Source organism: Leptosomus discolor, chromosome 6 (genome assembly GCF_034619465.1).
Source record: "Leptosomus discolor isolate bLepDis1 chromosome 6, bLepDis1.hap2, whole genome shotgun sequence".
Lineage (NCBI taxonomy): Eukaryota > Metazoa > Chordata > Aves > Leptosomiformes > Leptosomidae > Leptosomus > Leptosomus discolor.
In genome coordinates this window covers 51,179,070-51,196,906 of record NC_141396.1, presented here as the reverse complement: position 1 = coordinate 51,196,906, position 17,837 = coordinate 51,179,070, and the positions used below count along the sequence as shown (strand labels likewise).

The following is a 17,837-nucleotide window of genomic DNA, read 5'->3' as shown; positions in this document are numbered from 1 at the left end:
TGATATGGTCAATTTTTTTAACAGATACTTTATGCCTAATTCTTCCTAACACAACTAATTTAGGATGTTTGTAAGGTGCCTATGATGCCTTTGATACAATGATGTACATGTTGTTGGTTAATTCTAGCTATAGTTGGAATACCCCAAAATGTAAATGTTATGCATAAAGAACTGAAAGGAAAAGAGTTCAAGGATGTCATGGCTATATGTCACATACAGAAAGCTGATATGAATTTGTAGGAGACTTATATATAAATTTAAGCGTCTGAGGTTAGTTACGTTTTGAAGTGTAGATGCCAAGCATAGAAGTGCTGCTTATCAGATACTGATAAAATATTGGTAGCTAATATGGCAGCTTGTTGCTCAAGGTGGATGAGGAGGAATTTAGATAATGATGCTAGTGTTAGAAGGAACAAACAGGCTTGAGTGGTCATATGACTGGTTTTTAATATCACTTTCTCAGCATTCTTATCAGAATCAAACTAAAGCTTTCATGAAAAAAATCATATGCTGAAGACATTAAAAGCAATGTTTCAATTTGACAACTTGAGGATTTTAAAGTCGTGGTGTTTAAAACTATTTTGGTATCTTGGTTTGTATTTCCTGAAGAGTGGAGAAAGACCTACGTGTTTTGAGTTTAGTTAAGATTCCTGAGACTTCTAGAATGAGTTTTGATGACCAGTACCTTAATTTTGTATTTTATATTTCCTGTAGGAGGGGAGTAACTGTAGGCTTATTCAATTAACCTTGTGCTAAAAATGATGCAAGTGCCTTTTCTTTGTCTGTCAAATTCATTGCTATGTATGTGGAAGCCTGGAACAGATAATTTGTACCCGATTTGGTATCCTTTAAAATGCTACTTTCTATAAGGAAATCTGGATTTTTAAAATACGTCTTTTCACAGAAATTCAAATTTTCAACTGTTGAAAGAAGGTGTCTCTCAACTTTTGATGTGAATGAGTTGTAATAGCTATTGCCAGATTTTAGTGATGTGGCTTCATAAAACATAGCAAATGGTAACTGCTTAGAAGGATTCATCTGTCAACCTTCTCTAATAGGTTCATGTCTTCAGTGTCGACACTGAGTGTACAGTGGTGGTAAAGTGAGTAAACTTCTGGAAACACCAAGGAAATAAATGCTCTTCAAAGGTCATCTGGGCAGTCTCTTGTTTACTGTGTTATACCACTGCGTTTATAGCCAAGCGTGTTATAGGTGAATTACAGTTCATCAATATTGCACAGCTGATATACAAGAGCTCAGATGATTATCATGAGAACTATTTGGAATGCAAATACTCCTATGAGTATGGTTTCAAAAAACTTACATCATTTTGCTATGACATAAAGGACACCTTTATGTTTTTCTTTTTTTTGTTAGAGCTGTAAGTTCTGAAGCTCCTCTACCAGCCACAAAGGAGCATCTGTCTCCTCAGCTCTATTTCTACAGTCCCTCTGAGGGTGAGAGGGACTTCAAATTAAAACGTTCTACCCAACTCTAATTAGAAACAGAATTACGAGAATGGCAGGTGTCGTTTGTACATCTAAAGTCTTCCCATAAATAGCATCCAGTTCTGGCTCCAAAGAACACTGGAATATATCACAATACAGGCTATGTGATTTGTCCTGTGGAGGCTTCCAGGACTTGGAGAAAACTCCTGAAAAGATTGAAAAATCCTTCTATTTATTGATGTCAGCACTAAAGTAAAAAAAACCAAACGCCTGTTCTTTCCAAAAAGTAGAAGTTCTCTGCCATGTAACTAGCGTAAGCACATCCCATGACTGTGCATTTTTCCTAGAAAAAGCTGTCAGAAGTGACTCTAGGACAGCCGATAGCACCGTGTGTAGACCTCTCTCTTTCTGTCTTACACTGCTGCCCTTTCCAAACTACCCAGACAGCTTAAAAGAGAAATCCAGTAAGAATAAGGTGTCTGCTCAGTAAGAGCTGAATTTATCCCAACTAGTGCTGACTTGGTAGTGCATTCTGTTTTGATAAAGCAGGCTTTATGTCTAGGTGTCAGCAGATCCTAAAGGGAAAGGTGTTCTTTTTACTGCTCTCAACAAAACCTGCTTGCTTCAGGAGGGTTTGACGGTGTTTAGCTAACCCGTGCTTGCAGAGCATCTGCACAGCCCTGTACAGGACTTGCTCCTGGAGGCTTTCAAGGAGGGAAATGGCTGCCGGCATCTCATATTTGAACAGCCAGGAGCAGAAGAGAACCTTGGCAGGAAAGCTCATAGGAGAGGCTGTGTGCTAAATGTAACATTTCCTTGAACAGAGAAATGAAGTTTGTAATTAGTATCTTGGTATACTGTGATGAGTATATTGGTATATCGGAGGAGCTTTGCAGAGAGACTGCATTATTTGCATGGGTTTCCCTGTCCTGGGATCTCTCACAGCAGCTTGGACACTGCTTGCATGAAGGAGTGGAGGAAGACTTCTTCTTTTCCCCCCTGAGAAATTTAGGTTCTAGTTTTTGGTTTCTTCTGTGCTTCTCTGAAATGCTGAAGGGAATCAGGCCAAAAGGATGGATATTGTGGGAAGGTGTTTGAGGTAGTACTGCAGTCTGTCAGGTGGGGACTGCAGCAAGCTAATGCATTGGAGGGCTTTTCTTTTGGTCAAAACAGCAGTGACTTACATTTTTTTTGTTGCTGTTTGTTGATTTCACCTGTAGCAGGTCATCTCCTGTGCTTCTCATATCATCTGGGTGGTGTTTTTAACAAATCCCTCTCCTATTCTGCAGACGATTTTGGCACTAGTCTCCTGCTCTCTGCAGTGCCAGACTATAAATTGATTTCCCTCACCTCCAACACACAGCAAGATTGATCTAGGCTGTCAGGAATTCTGTGGCTGGGGCACTTTGGTTGTATGTGAAGCAGTTACCTGAATCTCTTTTAAATAGGCAAGCTGCTGCATAGCTGCCTACAACTGCAAGAGCTGTAATCACCCGGAGATTGTTCTGGTGGACTCCATTGTTGGGTTGGGCCTCTCTCTCTGTAATTAATAAGAAAGAGCTCTACTATAATTAATAAGAAAAGTTCTTGGATGAGGTATTTGAGAATTAAGTTAGAAAGCAGAAGGTGGTGTTTTGTTTTGTTTTGTTTTTTTCCCAAGTGCTAGTTGGTATTGGGTAAATTAGAAGTATTCCTCTATTCTGATATTTTACGGGTAAAATAAAGAGGTTAAGATGCTGCTTTCCATTCAACGCTTAATTGCCCTTAGGACTCAAGGCCGGGAGATTTTCCAGTGGTAAACAGTCTTTCTAAAACACAATTAGCATTAATTAACATCCATGCTGGGAATTTAATCAGAAGCAGCAGATTAATTCTGTTTTCTGAACCGTTTTTTCTCCCCTTGGATATGGCTGTTCTTGTACAGGCTGGAAACTTGTATTCACAGCAAGGAGCTTGTCCTGGGGCTTAGTCCCCCAGAGCTGTCACAGGAACATCATTCGCACATCAAAGACTTTTTAAAGAAATAGAAAAGAACCTTTCTGATGGATCAGATGCTACAAGCTTCCCCTAGAACTACAGCATTAAATTTCTGTGCTACAGCCAAGTGACTTACAGCTTTCCCTGTCTGTGTTTTACTTATTTTGCTTACAATTAGAGCTTTTTGTTTGTATGGGTCACTGAACTGGTTTCCTTGAGGAATGATATTTCAAAGCTATGTGGTGTACATTGAAACCCTAGTAAAAGCACTTTATTTAAAAAAAAATTGTGATACCTAGTATAAATGTAAAACTAGTAGGTAAAAATAGCTCCCTGATGTTCTCCAAGTTGTTTGAAGGGTTACTTGTAGGTTAAATGCCTTTTTCTTTTTTTATACTCTGGTTATTTACTGTTTGTTTAGTAGCTAGACAGTGAAATTGAGTTCTGTTTACTTGCTGGGATATGCTCCAGTATTAAAATAGAAGCACTACAGAAAAATACAAAATAGTGTGAAAAGCATTGTTGGAAATACATATACAGACATATATTACAAACACGTAAAAACTGAAAGTGCTCTTTCAGTGTAGGAGGAATGTGATTCCTGTCTAGTAAAGCTACTATTTCTGGTTTGATTTTTGGTTTTATATACTGATTAACTGACAGAATGAGGTGTGTTTTTTTTTTGTTCAGTTACTTATTAGCCAGTTTTGTTTAAAGCTTGGGGCTATCTTGACTAAAATCAAGCTATGTATAAATTGATATGTAATATCAAGCTATGTATATCAAGATGCTGTACGGACTTGTACCATTTGTGATAGGGAAAAAAAGCTCTGCTGGAATCTAGTTGGCATTGAAAGTTATGGGATTTTAAGGACTTCAAGCTGAGCAGCTTTTAATAGGCATGCTTAAAGGGTGTTTTGTGTGTGGGTTTTGTTTGTTTTTTGTTTTCCTGGTATCATGCCTGTTGATTCGTGACAAAGTACTGTATTTGGGTTAAGTTGTATAGACTATAAATAGTATATGTTATATTTAGAGCATTGCAAGATGGTGTACCTCTTAGAAGTTTCTTTGTTTTCAGGTTTGTCATCGTTGTTCCTTTTTTTCCAGAAGTTTGGTGTCAATCAGTCTAAGCCGGAATTTACAGTGGATCTCAAAGGAGCATTGATTGACTGGGCCTCAAAGGACAAATCCAGCAAAAAGAATGTTATTGAGGTGAAATATTTTATTTAAATGCAGAATTAAATGTACTTTAATGACTTAAGAAATTTTCTCTAAACTTAAAATCAAAAACTTCAGTTGAGTTTTCTACATTTCATCATGCTCAAATGCAGATGTATCTTACCTTGTACCTGCAACAAATGTCCGGTTTTGGTATGTGTGTGTGGGATGTGCTTGCAAATTTTTGAGCAGACTGTTACTTACTATTTTCACTGTTAAGTATTCTCGAGTGGCTACATATTATCTAAAAGCCATGCCAGAGAGAAGTTTAATTGGATTTAGGTAATTTTGCTTTTGAATTGTACTGTGTCTATCAATTCTGATGATATGTGTTTTTATTTCTTTAAAGCTAAAAACCCGCCAAGGAACTGAGCTTTTAATTCAATCTGATAATGACAGCTTTATTAATGAATGGTATAAAGTTCTTAACTATACCATCAACAATCAGGTATGTGTTTGAATCGTGGAGGCTTTATTTTCAAGGTAGTGTTATTTAGTAAAAATAATTGATGTCATGACTCCTAATAACTTCATGTTCTCTTCACTTCCTGATTTTCTTGAGTGTTGGCAGGAGGTTGAGGATATGGCAGTTCCTGGTGGTGACAAGTGAAATGTAATTAATAGTGGCAAAGGAAGAAGGATGGTCCACTGGATTAAGAACCAGGAGGTGTGGGCAGACCTCCAGCTCAGAAATGACCTTCCTTCTGTGGCCAAATACTTGTTCTGTCTCAGTGACCTGAAAGGTCCTGATAGAGAGGGAGTAAAGGGGGCAGTCTGCCAAGAGAGTGCTTCATGACATACGTTAGTCAGCATTTGATACTGCTATTCACTCAATAAGGCTGCACTAAAGTGCAAATTAAAAGCCCTGGCAAAATACTGGTTTATCTCTTCCTATCAGACAGCATAATGCCAACTGTTTAATCATCAGAAAAGTGATCAAGCATTTACTGTCGATATTGCCAAACAAGATTTATCATCTTTGAATTCAGAAGATGTTGGAAGAGATCTTGGAGAAAATATTCCTCTTGTATCAAGTTGACTTCATGCGTGATCTTAATTTTTATAGTTACAGGCCTGCCTGCTGCCCGTGAGCTGCATTTGTGTTGCTTTCGATGTCAGTCAGTGGCCCTTCGTTTCTCTTAGCTCTGATAGTGTTCTCCACATGAAGTTAAAGTGCAGCTTAGTCGATGAAGTCATGCTTCTGCTCATTCAGTGCTCTGGAGTACACAACGTTGCCTTATTTTTAAAACATCCTTCCTTTTAACAGGAGGCACTGTATGGTCAGAATTTTGTAACTGTGTAAAAGTCAAGCTCACATGAGTAGAAGTGAAGAAAGAAATAAGCTGTTCTGGAAGAGAGAATGTTGCACTTAGACCAGAGGAAGCTTCTTTTCTTATTTTCCCGATATGTCTGCAGTCATGCATGTAGCATAGGTATGAGGTTGGAGGTGGGCAGTTTAACAGACTCTGCTATCTGCCTCCATACTACGTTTTCACTTGACTGTGGTTAATGAGAATATGCTGAGAGAGCAATAACACAGGGCAAGAATTTTAGATGCTGGTGTATATACTTTTTCAGAGTGAATTCAGTGCATGTTTTGACAGTGGTGAAACTTTCTAACTGATAGTTCTATTTTCTATTCAGAAAATTTTGATTATAGAGATCAGAAATAGCGGAAATGCTCTAGAAATGTTTCCTGGCCCTATCAATCAGGTGCTTCTATAGCAGACCGTGAAATAGCTGATACTTGTCCACTGTATTTGGGGAAAAAAAGATGATGTTGTTTATTGGTTGATGTAATGAAGTGTTACCATGAAAGGCCGGTTGTATATTGTTTAGCATCCAGCAAAACTTTATTGGGTCTTATGATCAAATGGTGTTTCTCAAAGTTACTCACTCTGACACTGAGGATGGTATCATCTCTGAAGATGTGTTTATCATGTAGACTTCAGGAAAGAACCAACTGAATATCATTATAGGGAAAAAAATGTATGTCGTAGAACTGTCTAAAGGAAATGTGTTTGTTAATGCTGTATGAGTTAGCAAGCTGATCACTGTGTATCTTTTTAAATCGAATAGGTAGTAGAGTCTGATGAAGCATTAGAAGATGATTTACCAGATTCCCCTGGGGTGGAAAAACAAGACAAAGAAAAAGAGAAAGAGAATAAAGACTCTAAGAAACTTCGTTGTGAGTTGAAATTTTTTCATTAATTGATTTTAGCAATGCCAATTTTTACTTTTTGCGACTTCAGTATTATGTGTAAATAGAAAAGAATTCAAAAGGATAGCTAGAAATGAAACTACTCAAGTGTGGAAGCAGGCTTTTATATAGTTCATTCTACATCTTGGTGCCAATTAGTAGATTTTTCTCCTGTGTTTTATTAATCATACTTAAAGGAAAAAAAAAAAAAAAGGAAAAGTACCAAATGTCTTCAGCTCCTACTGCATGACACATGAAAACATAGGAAAAAAAATAGGCATTAGTGAAATGGATTATTGTCAAGGTGTTGTCAAATGCACAGAAATAATTAGTGTTTGTTTTCTTTGACTTCTATAAATGGTTTTGGATAAGAATTCTGTTGTCCTTTTACATGTTCAAAACTGATTGTAACTGGTTTACTGGGTTTTTGTCTCTGGTACACCATCTGTAAATATTTGCCCTATTAACTTAAACTGCAATTTTGCTAAGTTGATAATGATGTTGTATTGGCTCATTTAGAGAAACTAAACATTTTTAATTATATCTTCAGAATTTTAGAGCTAAGTTTCTTTTAGCCGCAGAAATTTCTTCCTATGCACAGAAATATATTAATCAGACAGACTATTTTCTGTCTTTTACTTCCAGGCCTTATTATGTAAATGGCAAGAAAGTATTTATTTCTTTCAGAATAGTTAACTTAATGAAAGTCAGGACCGGTTTTGAAACATAGCTGTATTTTTTTAAATTCCATATCAATTCTGTATGTAAGCTACTGTTTAGTTAGTTTCACAGGCAACACTTGGTTTTACAACTTTTTTGTGACAGCATTGTCTCTTGGTGGTTTGAAAAATGGATGCTATTTACAAGGAGTTCCAAAAAGTTAAGGGAAAAAATGAAGATGCATTGCAAATTGGGATAGTTTTTTTATGTGGTTTTGAGCTTAAGTCTTTTTTGGGTTGTTTTGATGTTGGTTCCTTGGCAGATAAATATAGTGTTCATTTTGTAGCTGTTGATGCTAAATGCATTTCTCTTTTCAGCAGTGAAAGCACCTAGCAATATAGATTCCACAGATCAGAAAAAGACCAAAACGAAGCTCAAGAAGTTTCTCACACGGCGCCCTACATTACAAGCTGTCCGTGAAAAAGGCTACATTAAGGGTAAATGAACCTTTTTAACACAGGAAATAATTTGAAAAGCTGAATTTAGTAGTGCCGGTGTAAAATGGGGTTACAGTCGTCTAGTTTTAGAGTAAAACACTTGCATATAGCTGGTTTAACAGAAGTATTGGATGTATAGTGGAACTGGTGATTAATTGTCGTTCTTGTGAGCACTGCTGCTAGCCACTCAACTTCACGGAGGATGTCCTCTCCTTCAGGCAAAACTGCAGTGAAAATTGAGGGCCCAGGACCCTCTTTGGACTTGGAGTCATTCTTAGCTAGAGAGTCCACTTGGTCTGCTGTTCTGAGCTGGAAACTTCAGATAGCTGATAATCATTCATGCATACAAGGGAAAGAAAAGCCCTTTGCGTACCAAGCTGAGTGCATGTGCTCATCTGTTTCACAAAGGTGTTTTCGTCTGAGTGGAACCCAGACAATCATGTGCCAGCTCATAAGAAATGAAATATTTAGGCAAACCAGGATGAGGCTAAAGGAATCTTAACTTAAACATCTTTTTTTCCCTAACCTTTTTTGAATGTATATGTTTTTTTAATTGTTTCAGAAACAATGTGTCTTAAAGATATTCTTGAATCAAACTTATGAAAGAATTGACTTCCATTTGTTACACTTGTAGAAACATTTTTAGAGCACAGTATTTGCACAGGTTTAAGTTAATGTGTTTGTGTAAATTATTGACTTGGTACCCACTGTAAAACTTCATTTATTTATTTATTTGTATGCTTTAGCAGGACTTGTAGGTGGTGCTCTACTAGGGTCAAAATAGCATATGGGTAGGCAAATATCAGACCAAATCCTACTGTGATTTGTCTAACGACATACTGTAACAGGTGTGCTTCTGTTGCATGTGATGTTTGATATATTTGTGTATCTGCAAATATTATTTAACTGTAAATTATGGAATTTTTGTTTGGGATAAGGAGGAATTATTCCCAGAGTTTGACGTTTTGCTCTGCTTTACAGCTTAGTATTCATGTCACGGCTCAGTGACGTAACTTCTGACATTAGCAACAGTGAATGCTAAGCCAAGTTTAACTTGTACACATGCGTGCTGATGATTGGATTTTTAATAAAGATGTTAAGGAATGAAGAGTTTGTTTTTATTTAAAAACATGGTGTGAATTTTAAAGTTGGATCTGAGCTGTACAGTTTTACATTTACTGTATGAATGAAAAATACAAAAGTCCTTATTTAAAAGCCCAGTGTACATTTGTGGCTGCTATGGAACAAGTTTAGTAAATGGAAAATTCGGCAAACCCAGTATGAGCAGAAAAAGTAATGAAAAGGTCTAGAAAAAACCCCACTTGAAACAGCCTGCACTAAGCAGAGAACTAACTGTGCTAAAGTTTTGTTAGGTGGAAAAACGGAATTAGAAAAGTTACCTTAAGATGAGAGGAAAAAATACAATTCCTATGTGTGAAAATTATTAAAGTCAGAGGCAATTGTAGCAAGTCATTTGTTACGTACTAGTATTTTCTTGTACTACCTAATATGCCTTGCTTTACCTGCTGCAGCTGCATGCTAGCCTGGCTTTCTACTGTGTGGGCTTTTTCAATCCCTTGCTACTGATTCCTGCTTGTACAGCTGGCTGCGTGAGTAGCAGCAGCAGGACTGAGGTGTTTTGAGTCACTGGACTTATATGCATACAGCTAATAATACCATTATGTGCCAGTTTTCATACTGTATAGTTGGTTTGGTGTGCTTTTTGGATTTCCCAAAGCAGTAGTTAGATGCAAGTGTTTGTAATGAATCTACTCAAATTACTAAACATGAAAAATGGGCTAGATCCTATGCATGATGCAAATGCAAGAACAGTTTCTCTCTTGCATAAGCTCTGAAGTAAGATCTACTAGATACTAGATGGCCACTTCTGTACCTTATTTGAGACTTAAAAAAACAAACAAACAAACCAAAACCAAAATAAAACCAAAAACTTTCTTCCCTTTAAGAGTGTGACCTTTGCTTCTCTATCTCAAGACCCTATTTCAGTGTCATGCATCTGAACAGGGAAGGCCATCTATTATTTGGGCATCTTTGATGAAAACTGTAGAAATGGGTCTGAGAGAGATTTTTGGTGATAACATAATCTGAATAAGAGGAATTAACATGTTGCTGAAATACACTGAGACATAGCAAGAATCTGTTCTCTGCCCAAGCTGATTTTCATTTTTGCTCCAGTTTATGATAGAAAACACTCCCCCTGGATTGTGTAGTTTTGAAAACAAGACTCAAGATTACCTTTGCCCATAAATAGCTGTATTTGGATTCCAACCTTGCAACCAGGTTGCCTATACATAGTCATACTTGCATCCATTCAGAGCTCTGTGATGTGAAGATCTGTCATTTGCAAATCCATGTCAGAACTTAAAGATGTTAGAAGTTAAAGACTCTACATTAAAGTAAATTAATATGTCATGCTGGGTTAAACAGTAGGTGCAATGAAAGATGAAATTTTACAGGGCTTTTCCCCAAGCAATGCCAAAAGCTTTCACTTTGGGGAAAATAATAATAAAGTTTATTATTTCTGTTCAGATTTTTAACAAAGATTACAGTAAATGTGTTTTGAACTCAGAACAGGAATGGAGTGTAACAGGACATTTGAATCCATTAAATTTCTCATTATAGTAATGATGATATGACTCTTACAAGTATCTCCTGATGGATTAAAATTATTTCAGTAGCAAAAGTTCCTTACTCAGAGATGTTTGTGTAACCGCTTTCTTACTGGGAGCTTTTTCTTGCTGGGAGCTCTTTTCAGAACTTTCTTATTTTCACTCTAATACTGTGACAATTGTACCCAGTAGCCTTTGCCCTTTGTAGAGGTTTGTTTTAGCCTGAACTAGTTCTGTCACTTGAGTCCTGTTCCACTGTAAATCAGTCTCTTTACTTGGTTCCAGATCAAGTGTTTGGTTCCAATCTCACCAGCTTGTGTCAAAGAGAAAACAGCACGGTGCCAAAGTTCGTGAAGCTGTGCATTGAGCATGTTGAGGAACATGGTATGGTTCAAGTTTTTTGTTTCCGAATCTCTCTTGCTCATCACACTAATTCTGAACGGTTTAATCCTTAAAATGCTGTAGATTTATTTGGGGAAAAGAGTCTGAAACTTGTATCTGAAGTTGGCAAGTTTTTTTGAGAGTGAGGAGGTAGGTGGGATCCAGAATTTCGAGAGGGGAGAAAATCTTATATATGAGAAATTGATGTGCTTCAGTATATTTCAAGCTGAGGAGAAGGCAGGAAAGCCTCCTGGAAGTAAGGCCCTAAGGAAAGAGGGATTAGAAGAAGTAATAGAAGAGCTCAGCCCATCAAGTTTTTTTTCCCAGGTGGAAAGAGACAGACTGTCAAAACCCAACCATTCATTTTAGGGAAGTTTAGGCATGCTTACAATCGTTTATATTAAAACTTCCTTGAAACAAACTTCTAGGAAAAAGTTGTGTTCCTGCTCTGTGTATGTGCTGACTGCCAGAAGACAAGTCTGTTGGTTTGATGCCCTTCAGCCAGTTACACTGATTGCTATGTGAAGTTTTATGCAATTCTGGAGACTATCAGTGTCCACATACTGACTCAATTTGTGTTTGCTTTCATTGAAAATAAGTCTCTCCTACTTAATAACTGAGAAAGTTGTATGTTTGAAAGCTACATGTGACATTCTGGGTTGTCTGATGTAAAGGATATCTTCACATTTTTGTTGAAAATATTATGTTCGTTGCGATTCCTGACTTTGCTGTAGTCTGTGCTGGTTTTCTTGCTTGTTTCTTGCTGTTGTCATGGCCCTACCTCTTGGAAAAGATGACAGAGGGGATTATGGAATCTCCATAACCATCTTTTAAATATATACCAGTCTGTTAAACTGAGAACATTCTCTTGAGAATCAGGGTAAGTGTTACAGGGGAATACTACATGTGAATTTTAAATTATCTTCCATGGGAACTTTGTTTAGGATTTTGTTGCAGCCTGTAGTCCTCTCTCTCAGTGCTGTTATCTTACGGGCTGGGAGGGGAAAAATAACTGCTTCCATTGCCTGTCTTCAGTTCAACAAACTGCCACCTTGCTTGTAACAGCAGGCTTTATTCATTTGTGAGAAAGGGGTTATTTTGCTTTGTTCTTTTTTTTTTTTTAATTTCTTTTTTATTTTAAAGACAGGACTGCAGTGAAGATAGTGGTGAAGTTTTCCTTTTTTAAATACCTGAGGGGAAGCTGACAGAAATTAACAGGTTTTTTCCCCCCACTTCTCCAACTCTTCTTCCTACTGCCAATACACTTCAAATCAGTTCTTTCTGTAAAGGAATGACTAGTGGATTATGGGGAAAAGGGATATGTCAGATGGTGCTGGTAACTGTGCTGTGTTGCATCAGACAACTCCTTGAGAAGCTACAGGGACTTGCAGGTATTCTGGCAACACTCACCCTCTCAGTGGCACTGACTCACATGCTGCATTCAAGTGGCATTTCAATTAAATTCTTTACCTCCTAATCACTTTTGAGTAACTGCAGTAGCAACCACAGAGACACAGTTTTCTTCTTCTCCGGTTGAGTGTGCAATACTGTAAAGGCAAGGGCTACCTGTTTTAGTTTTGTAGGCTGCTTGGTAGTGATGAGTGTGCATGCACATCATTCCTTCTCCATGCAAACAACTTTGAGATACTCTCTATGCATGACTTATTTTTCTTAACCGTACATTAAAAAATTGAACATCCACAAAAAACTTGGTTCTTGCATGTTGACTCCCAAATACTCCCTGCCCACCCACCGAGAGCATCTTAAATGAGACCCCTAGTCTCACTGGGGAGACTTGGAGCAACAGCCAGGTTTCATTACTACTGTTCTGTTGTGTAGGAAGTTTTAGAGTCTTTGAGCTTGACACTACCAAACCTGTGTCAGCAGACTAAACCTCATGTGATGTATGCCTTGCCTGTTAAAAAAAAATCTAGTTTAACTCCTTTTTTTGTTGTTGTTGTTGAACCAAATATTCTTAGTTACAAGGTGGGTTTCTTTTGTCTTTAATTTTGCAGAGTAGACCTATAAAGAAGAACCTAGTGATTTCAATATTCGTACGTGTGTAAGGTATTAAAATGGATTTATCCCTTTGTTTTAGGATTAGATGTTGATGGCTTATACCGAGTTAGTGGCAATCTTGCAGTGATACAGAAGCTAAGATTCGCAGTCAATCATGGTAAGCTTCCTTCAACTGTTTGACAATTGTGTGTATTTTCAGACTGTTGAAGTTCATAGAAAGCTCAGGAAAAAAAAATTCATAATGTATAACTGCAGTCTTGAGAAGTGATTGTCATCTTCAAAGTGAAATTGCTTCAAAATTGCATAATTAGTGTGAAATAATAATTTGAAAAACCTAGCATCCTGGAGTTTTAATCCTATGTGGAGCATAGAGGCATAGCTAGAACATAATTCTAAAGAAACGTGATTAATAGAATTGGGGGGGGGGGGATTATTTCAAACAAAGTAACTTCATACCTTATGGAAAAGTGGTGAGCATATTAAGTTTCCACGAGCAATTAAAATTGCAAGTTAATGCTTTTTAGTGAGATTTCCTACTGCCTTTTAGTATGGATATGCTTAGCTCCTCTTCGCCGTGCTCTGTGTACAAAACCCTTTCATGTGGCTATGTCGTCGTGCTTTGTTCAGTGGGAATCAATAGGCGGCGGGCAAGTAGGCAGAGGACAGTAGCCTGTCTGCAGTCTGACCTCTCCTGGTTGACAGGGCCCGACAGGAAATTCTGCGTTACATCGGGCAGGTCCTGCTTCCCTCTGGGAAACGCCCTGGTGTAGGGGAGCTGCATGTGGTGCAGTAGGCAGAGTTTGGCCATCTCTGCATGTAGTGGTTGAGGTTTTGTATCCCCTTTTACAGGGCTGCAGCTCTGTATCCCAGCAGAGAATGGGCTGAAGTGGAGTAAGAGTATTCACTGCTTTAAAAGCAATAAGTACAGAAGAATAGTTAAGTTTATTTTTTAAAAAAAGCTTTTATAGTTTAATTAGTAACGTTAATTATCAATTTTTCTCTCTCAGATGAGAAACTAGACTTGAATGACAGTAAATGGGAAGATATACATGTCATCACAGGAGCTCTAAAGATGTTTTTCAGAGAATTGCCAGAGCCGCTGTTCACTTATAATCACTTCAATGACTTTGTCAATGCAATTAGTAAGTCTGGAAAACATACACGTGCTTTTTGTGTAAGCTCTGCTCGATATGTACAATTCATTTAATTATTTTGGACAGTAAAAAGAATGTTTTGGTTATGAATGTCTGCAAGGCTTACCTAAAATAGCCTGTCAGTAGCGCACGGCCCAGGAGGTGGCAGTGTGTAATCTCGTATCAGCACTGCAAAACGTTTGCTTTTATTCCCAGTCTGTTACATTTTATGACAAAGTTTTAAACAAAAATACTGAATTTTTGTTTCTATACCTCATCCTTCTGCAGAACAAGAACCGAGGCAGCGTGTCCATGCTGTTAAAGATTTAATCAAACAGTTGCCAAAACCAAATCAGGACACTATGCAGGTGCTCTTCAGACACCTGAAGAGGTAAGTAGCAGATAGAAGCAAAGGCTTTGTATTGCTGAGACTCCCTTAAAGCTAAATAATCCAATTAAAAAGTACTCGGTGACTTTTCCTACTGCATTTTTTTAGCCTATATTGGACTTGATGAAAACAATATATCAGTCTGTATTTATACATTTTATGTATATTTGCAGAGCACCAAACAGACTTGAGGCAGTACATCATAGTTGTGATGTGTGCTGCCAAGTCCTTATGTTTGAGGGATTGTGAGAGGATCAGGAATAGCATTTCAAAACAAAACTTTTCTGTAGAGAGGGGAATCACACCAACTGTATATCCTAATAACAAGAGTACTAATTAAATAAATACTGTGAATAGTCATTTGATTTGGACTCTTTTTCCTCTCATCCTGTTACTCTAACACTGGTAAGTCTCCTTTTGTGTATTTTTTTCTCTTTCAGAGTTGTAGAAAATGGAGAAAAGAACCGAATGACCTATCAAAGTGTAGCAATAGTTTTCGGTCCAACCTTACTAAAACCAGAGAAAGAGACTGGTAACATAGCAGTCCACACAGTATACCAGAATCAGATTGTAGAATTAATTCTACTGGAATTGAATTCCATCTTTGGACGCTGACATTTTTCTTGGAGTAGAAACTGGAAGTGATGGGTTGGCAGCAGTACTCCATCAGAAGGAAAATCTCTCGCTGTACATGATGTATTATGTTTGTGGACCAAGCAGCAACTTGTTTTTTGCACTTTTGGGGAGGGGAGAAAGAGGAGAAATGTTTGACCACTTTAATGCGAATTAAAGACAACACTTTGGATTTCTTTGAAAAGTTCAATGTAAAAAGTGAATTGAAAGGTTTATAGTTTGCCTTTTTAAAGTAGCATTGGAAAAATGTAATATAAGTTCATACACTGGATTTCTTGGGGAGTAAAGCTATTAATCTCAAACTGGATAATCTGGAATTTAATCTTAAAATTCTTCCACTTGATAGGGAAAAGTCCCACCAACTGGTATGGAAAAATTCAGTGAAGTTACATCTTAAGCTTGTGTATTACAGCCTACTCAGATCTGTATGACACTTTTCCAAGGGGTTTCTGCATGCAGTGACTGTCTTAAGCTTGTGCTAACAGTTTGGTTTAGTTATTCAAATCTAATTCTTCACTTAATATCTGCTGTCCTTTTCCCTTCCCTGCCTTCCCCCCGCCTTCCCCTTTTTCTTTTTTTCTTTTCTTTCTTTCCTTTTTTTTCCCAACAACCTTTCTGGAACTTCTTAGTTGCTTTATAGAACAGCACACTATTTCAAACACTGAACTTGTAAGAGTATCCAGCAAAGGATATTTGTCTTGTGGCATAGTAGAAGTCATATTTAATAAACATGTTAATTTTTTCAGGGTATTTCCTGAGCTAAGTTTTGTGTTATACTGATTTAAAGCTAAAATCCTAAGTAAATACCAACTGTAACACTGTACTGAGTTCTTGATATAATGCTGTGGTAGTGGAAGCTTCTTGATGTAAATACAGACTGTCCTTTTGATTCTTGTATATAATTCAGTTCCTGTATAGTTTAAGATCACTTTAGTCACACATTTCTAATCATGGGTAGATGAGCTACAGTAGCGTCATGTTTCCAGTGGATGTCTGGGTTTCAGCAGGGAAACAGGTTGTGGGGAGGGAGGGGGGACCTAACTGTGTGCACTTTTAGATGTTAATTACATTTGCGGGCAAATAACTGTAATGCAAATGGTACTGGAGAAATACTGAGTGTGCTTGCTAAATTGTTAATGCACTACAAGAGGAGCCTTCTAGGTTATTTAATATGTACAGGATACATTAGAAAAATGTATTATGAATTCTAACATCTACAAATAGTGAAACTCATGTTTTGATAGATAGATGTTTGATGGAATCCATGATGCTAAATTTAAGATTTTCTTTTTACATTAATGTAGAATAATTTGTAAAATTGGTTTTGAAAGATTTTGTTACAGGGAGCATGGTCAGCTGAAGATTTTTTTAAATGTATTTTTCTAGACTAACTGCTGTATCTGACATATTTGTTATGTCTAACCCAAATAAAAAAACTGTTAGTTCTTTTAGAGTTTGCCATTCCCGCTTCAGACAACATGAACCCCCTTTAAACAATAGGACCGGTGTATCTTACTGCTTAGTGTGGATACTACTTGTGGCAGAGAGTTGTCATGCTGGATTAAAAGACAAATGCTTATTTTATAACCTAACAATTTTAGGAACTCCCAGTCCCTTTCTTTAACAATATAAATTCTAACATAAGGTGCAGAGAGGGTGGAAGTAACTTATGGATATAGATTTGCTGTCTTAAAGCATATCCCGACTTACATGGAACCTACTGTACAGTAAGCAGATACATTGGGGAAATAATTGTGTTTTTCCCTCTGATCTGGTGCATACCTTTCGTAACACAGTTCTGGCTTACAGCAAAGGGGATGTGTGGTGAAGTACGGAGGTGAAATCAGATGAATGGTACGAGAATTCCATGAGCATAGAACTTGCATGAAAAGTCTTCAGAGATAAAAGAGAAGATGAGTTACCTTGTGGCTTTCTCACTGTCGTCTTGTGGTAATGGTGAAGTCTTGTGGTTTGTTGCAAAGCGACCTGGGTGAGAATTGTGAAAGCTCCATCTCCACGTTGTGTTGTCAGCCTTCTGGCAGGCTGTCAAATCGGAGCAGTGCCGAGTGGCAGGTGTGCCCCAAGCTACTAGAAAATATCACTTGAAATGTGCTGCTGTAGATTATTCAAATCCCAACTTCAGCTGTAAAATAAAAAAGAATTCGCACTGCTAAATGAGAGGGCTTATCCACACCTTTTCTGTATGAGCATTATGTTTTCAAAGAAAGAATGCCTTTTAAAAACACTTCGATAAGGAGGATGTCACACTTTTCCTTGTATTCCCCTAAAATAAAGCATTTTGTTATTACAATATATAGTATGGTTTTGTGCAGTGGAGTTGTCATGTTTTAGTGTTCTCATTGTTAGTTTGGGGAGGGGAGAGTATTCTTTTTAATTGAAAGAGGTGTAGCAAAATGCTCAAAACCTTCAGGAGGAGGAACAACTTGAAACGATGTATGTTACCACACTGGGTTTCTTCACTCCTTGAACTACCTTGTCTTGTTCCTGCAGTTAGGTTTCTTTTAACAAATCAAAACCAGATTTTTGCACAAACACAACAGGGGAAAGCTATTTGTATTAGGTGAAACATAATTAAATTTATATATGCTTCAGTTTGGGCTTTAAATCGGATTTGGTTCTGGTTTAAAATCAA

The 17,837-nt window shown here is 37.4% G+C and overlaps 1 protein-coding gene across 8 annotated transcripts in view; it reads left to right on the top strand.

Annotated features, from left to right (window-relative positions):
- ARHGAP12 (Rho GTPase activating protein 12) overlaps positions 1 to 15,186 on the top strand; it is a 71,697-nt gene extending 56,511 nt beyond the window's left edge. For 6 of the 8 annotated variants that reach the window (XM_009955342.2, XM_009955341.2, XM_009955340.2 and 3 more), the window contains 9 exons: positions 4,536 to 4,637; positions 4,993 to 5,091; positions 6,723 to 6,831; positions 7,881 to 8,000; positions 10,916 to 11,014; positions 13,110 to 13,187; positions 14,038 to 14,172; positions 14,452 to 14,554; positions 14,992 to 15,186. In XM_009955342.2, the coding sequence (XP_009953644.1) occupies positions 4,536 to 4,637; positions 4,993 to 5,091; positions 6,723 to 6,831; positions 7,881 to 8,000; positions 10,916 to 11,014; positions 13,110 to 13,187; positions 14,038 to 14,172; positions 14,452 to 14,554; positions 14,992 to 15,166 (1,020 nt within the window). In that variant the 3' untranslated portion in view covers positions 15,167 to 15,186. Of the gene's footprint in view, positions 1 to 4,532; positions 4,638 to 4,992; positions 5,092 to 6,722; positions 6,832 to 7,880; positions 8,001 to 10,915; positions 11,015 to 13,109; positions 13,188 to 14,037; positions 14,173 to 14,451; positions 14,555 to 14,991 lie in introns of all 8 variants that reach the window. The other 2 variants (XM_086467505.1, XM_086467504.1) reach the window with 1 other exon arrangement.
- Positions 15,187 to 17,837: the final 2,651 nt, after the last annotated feature.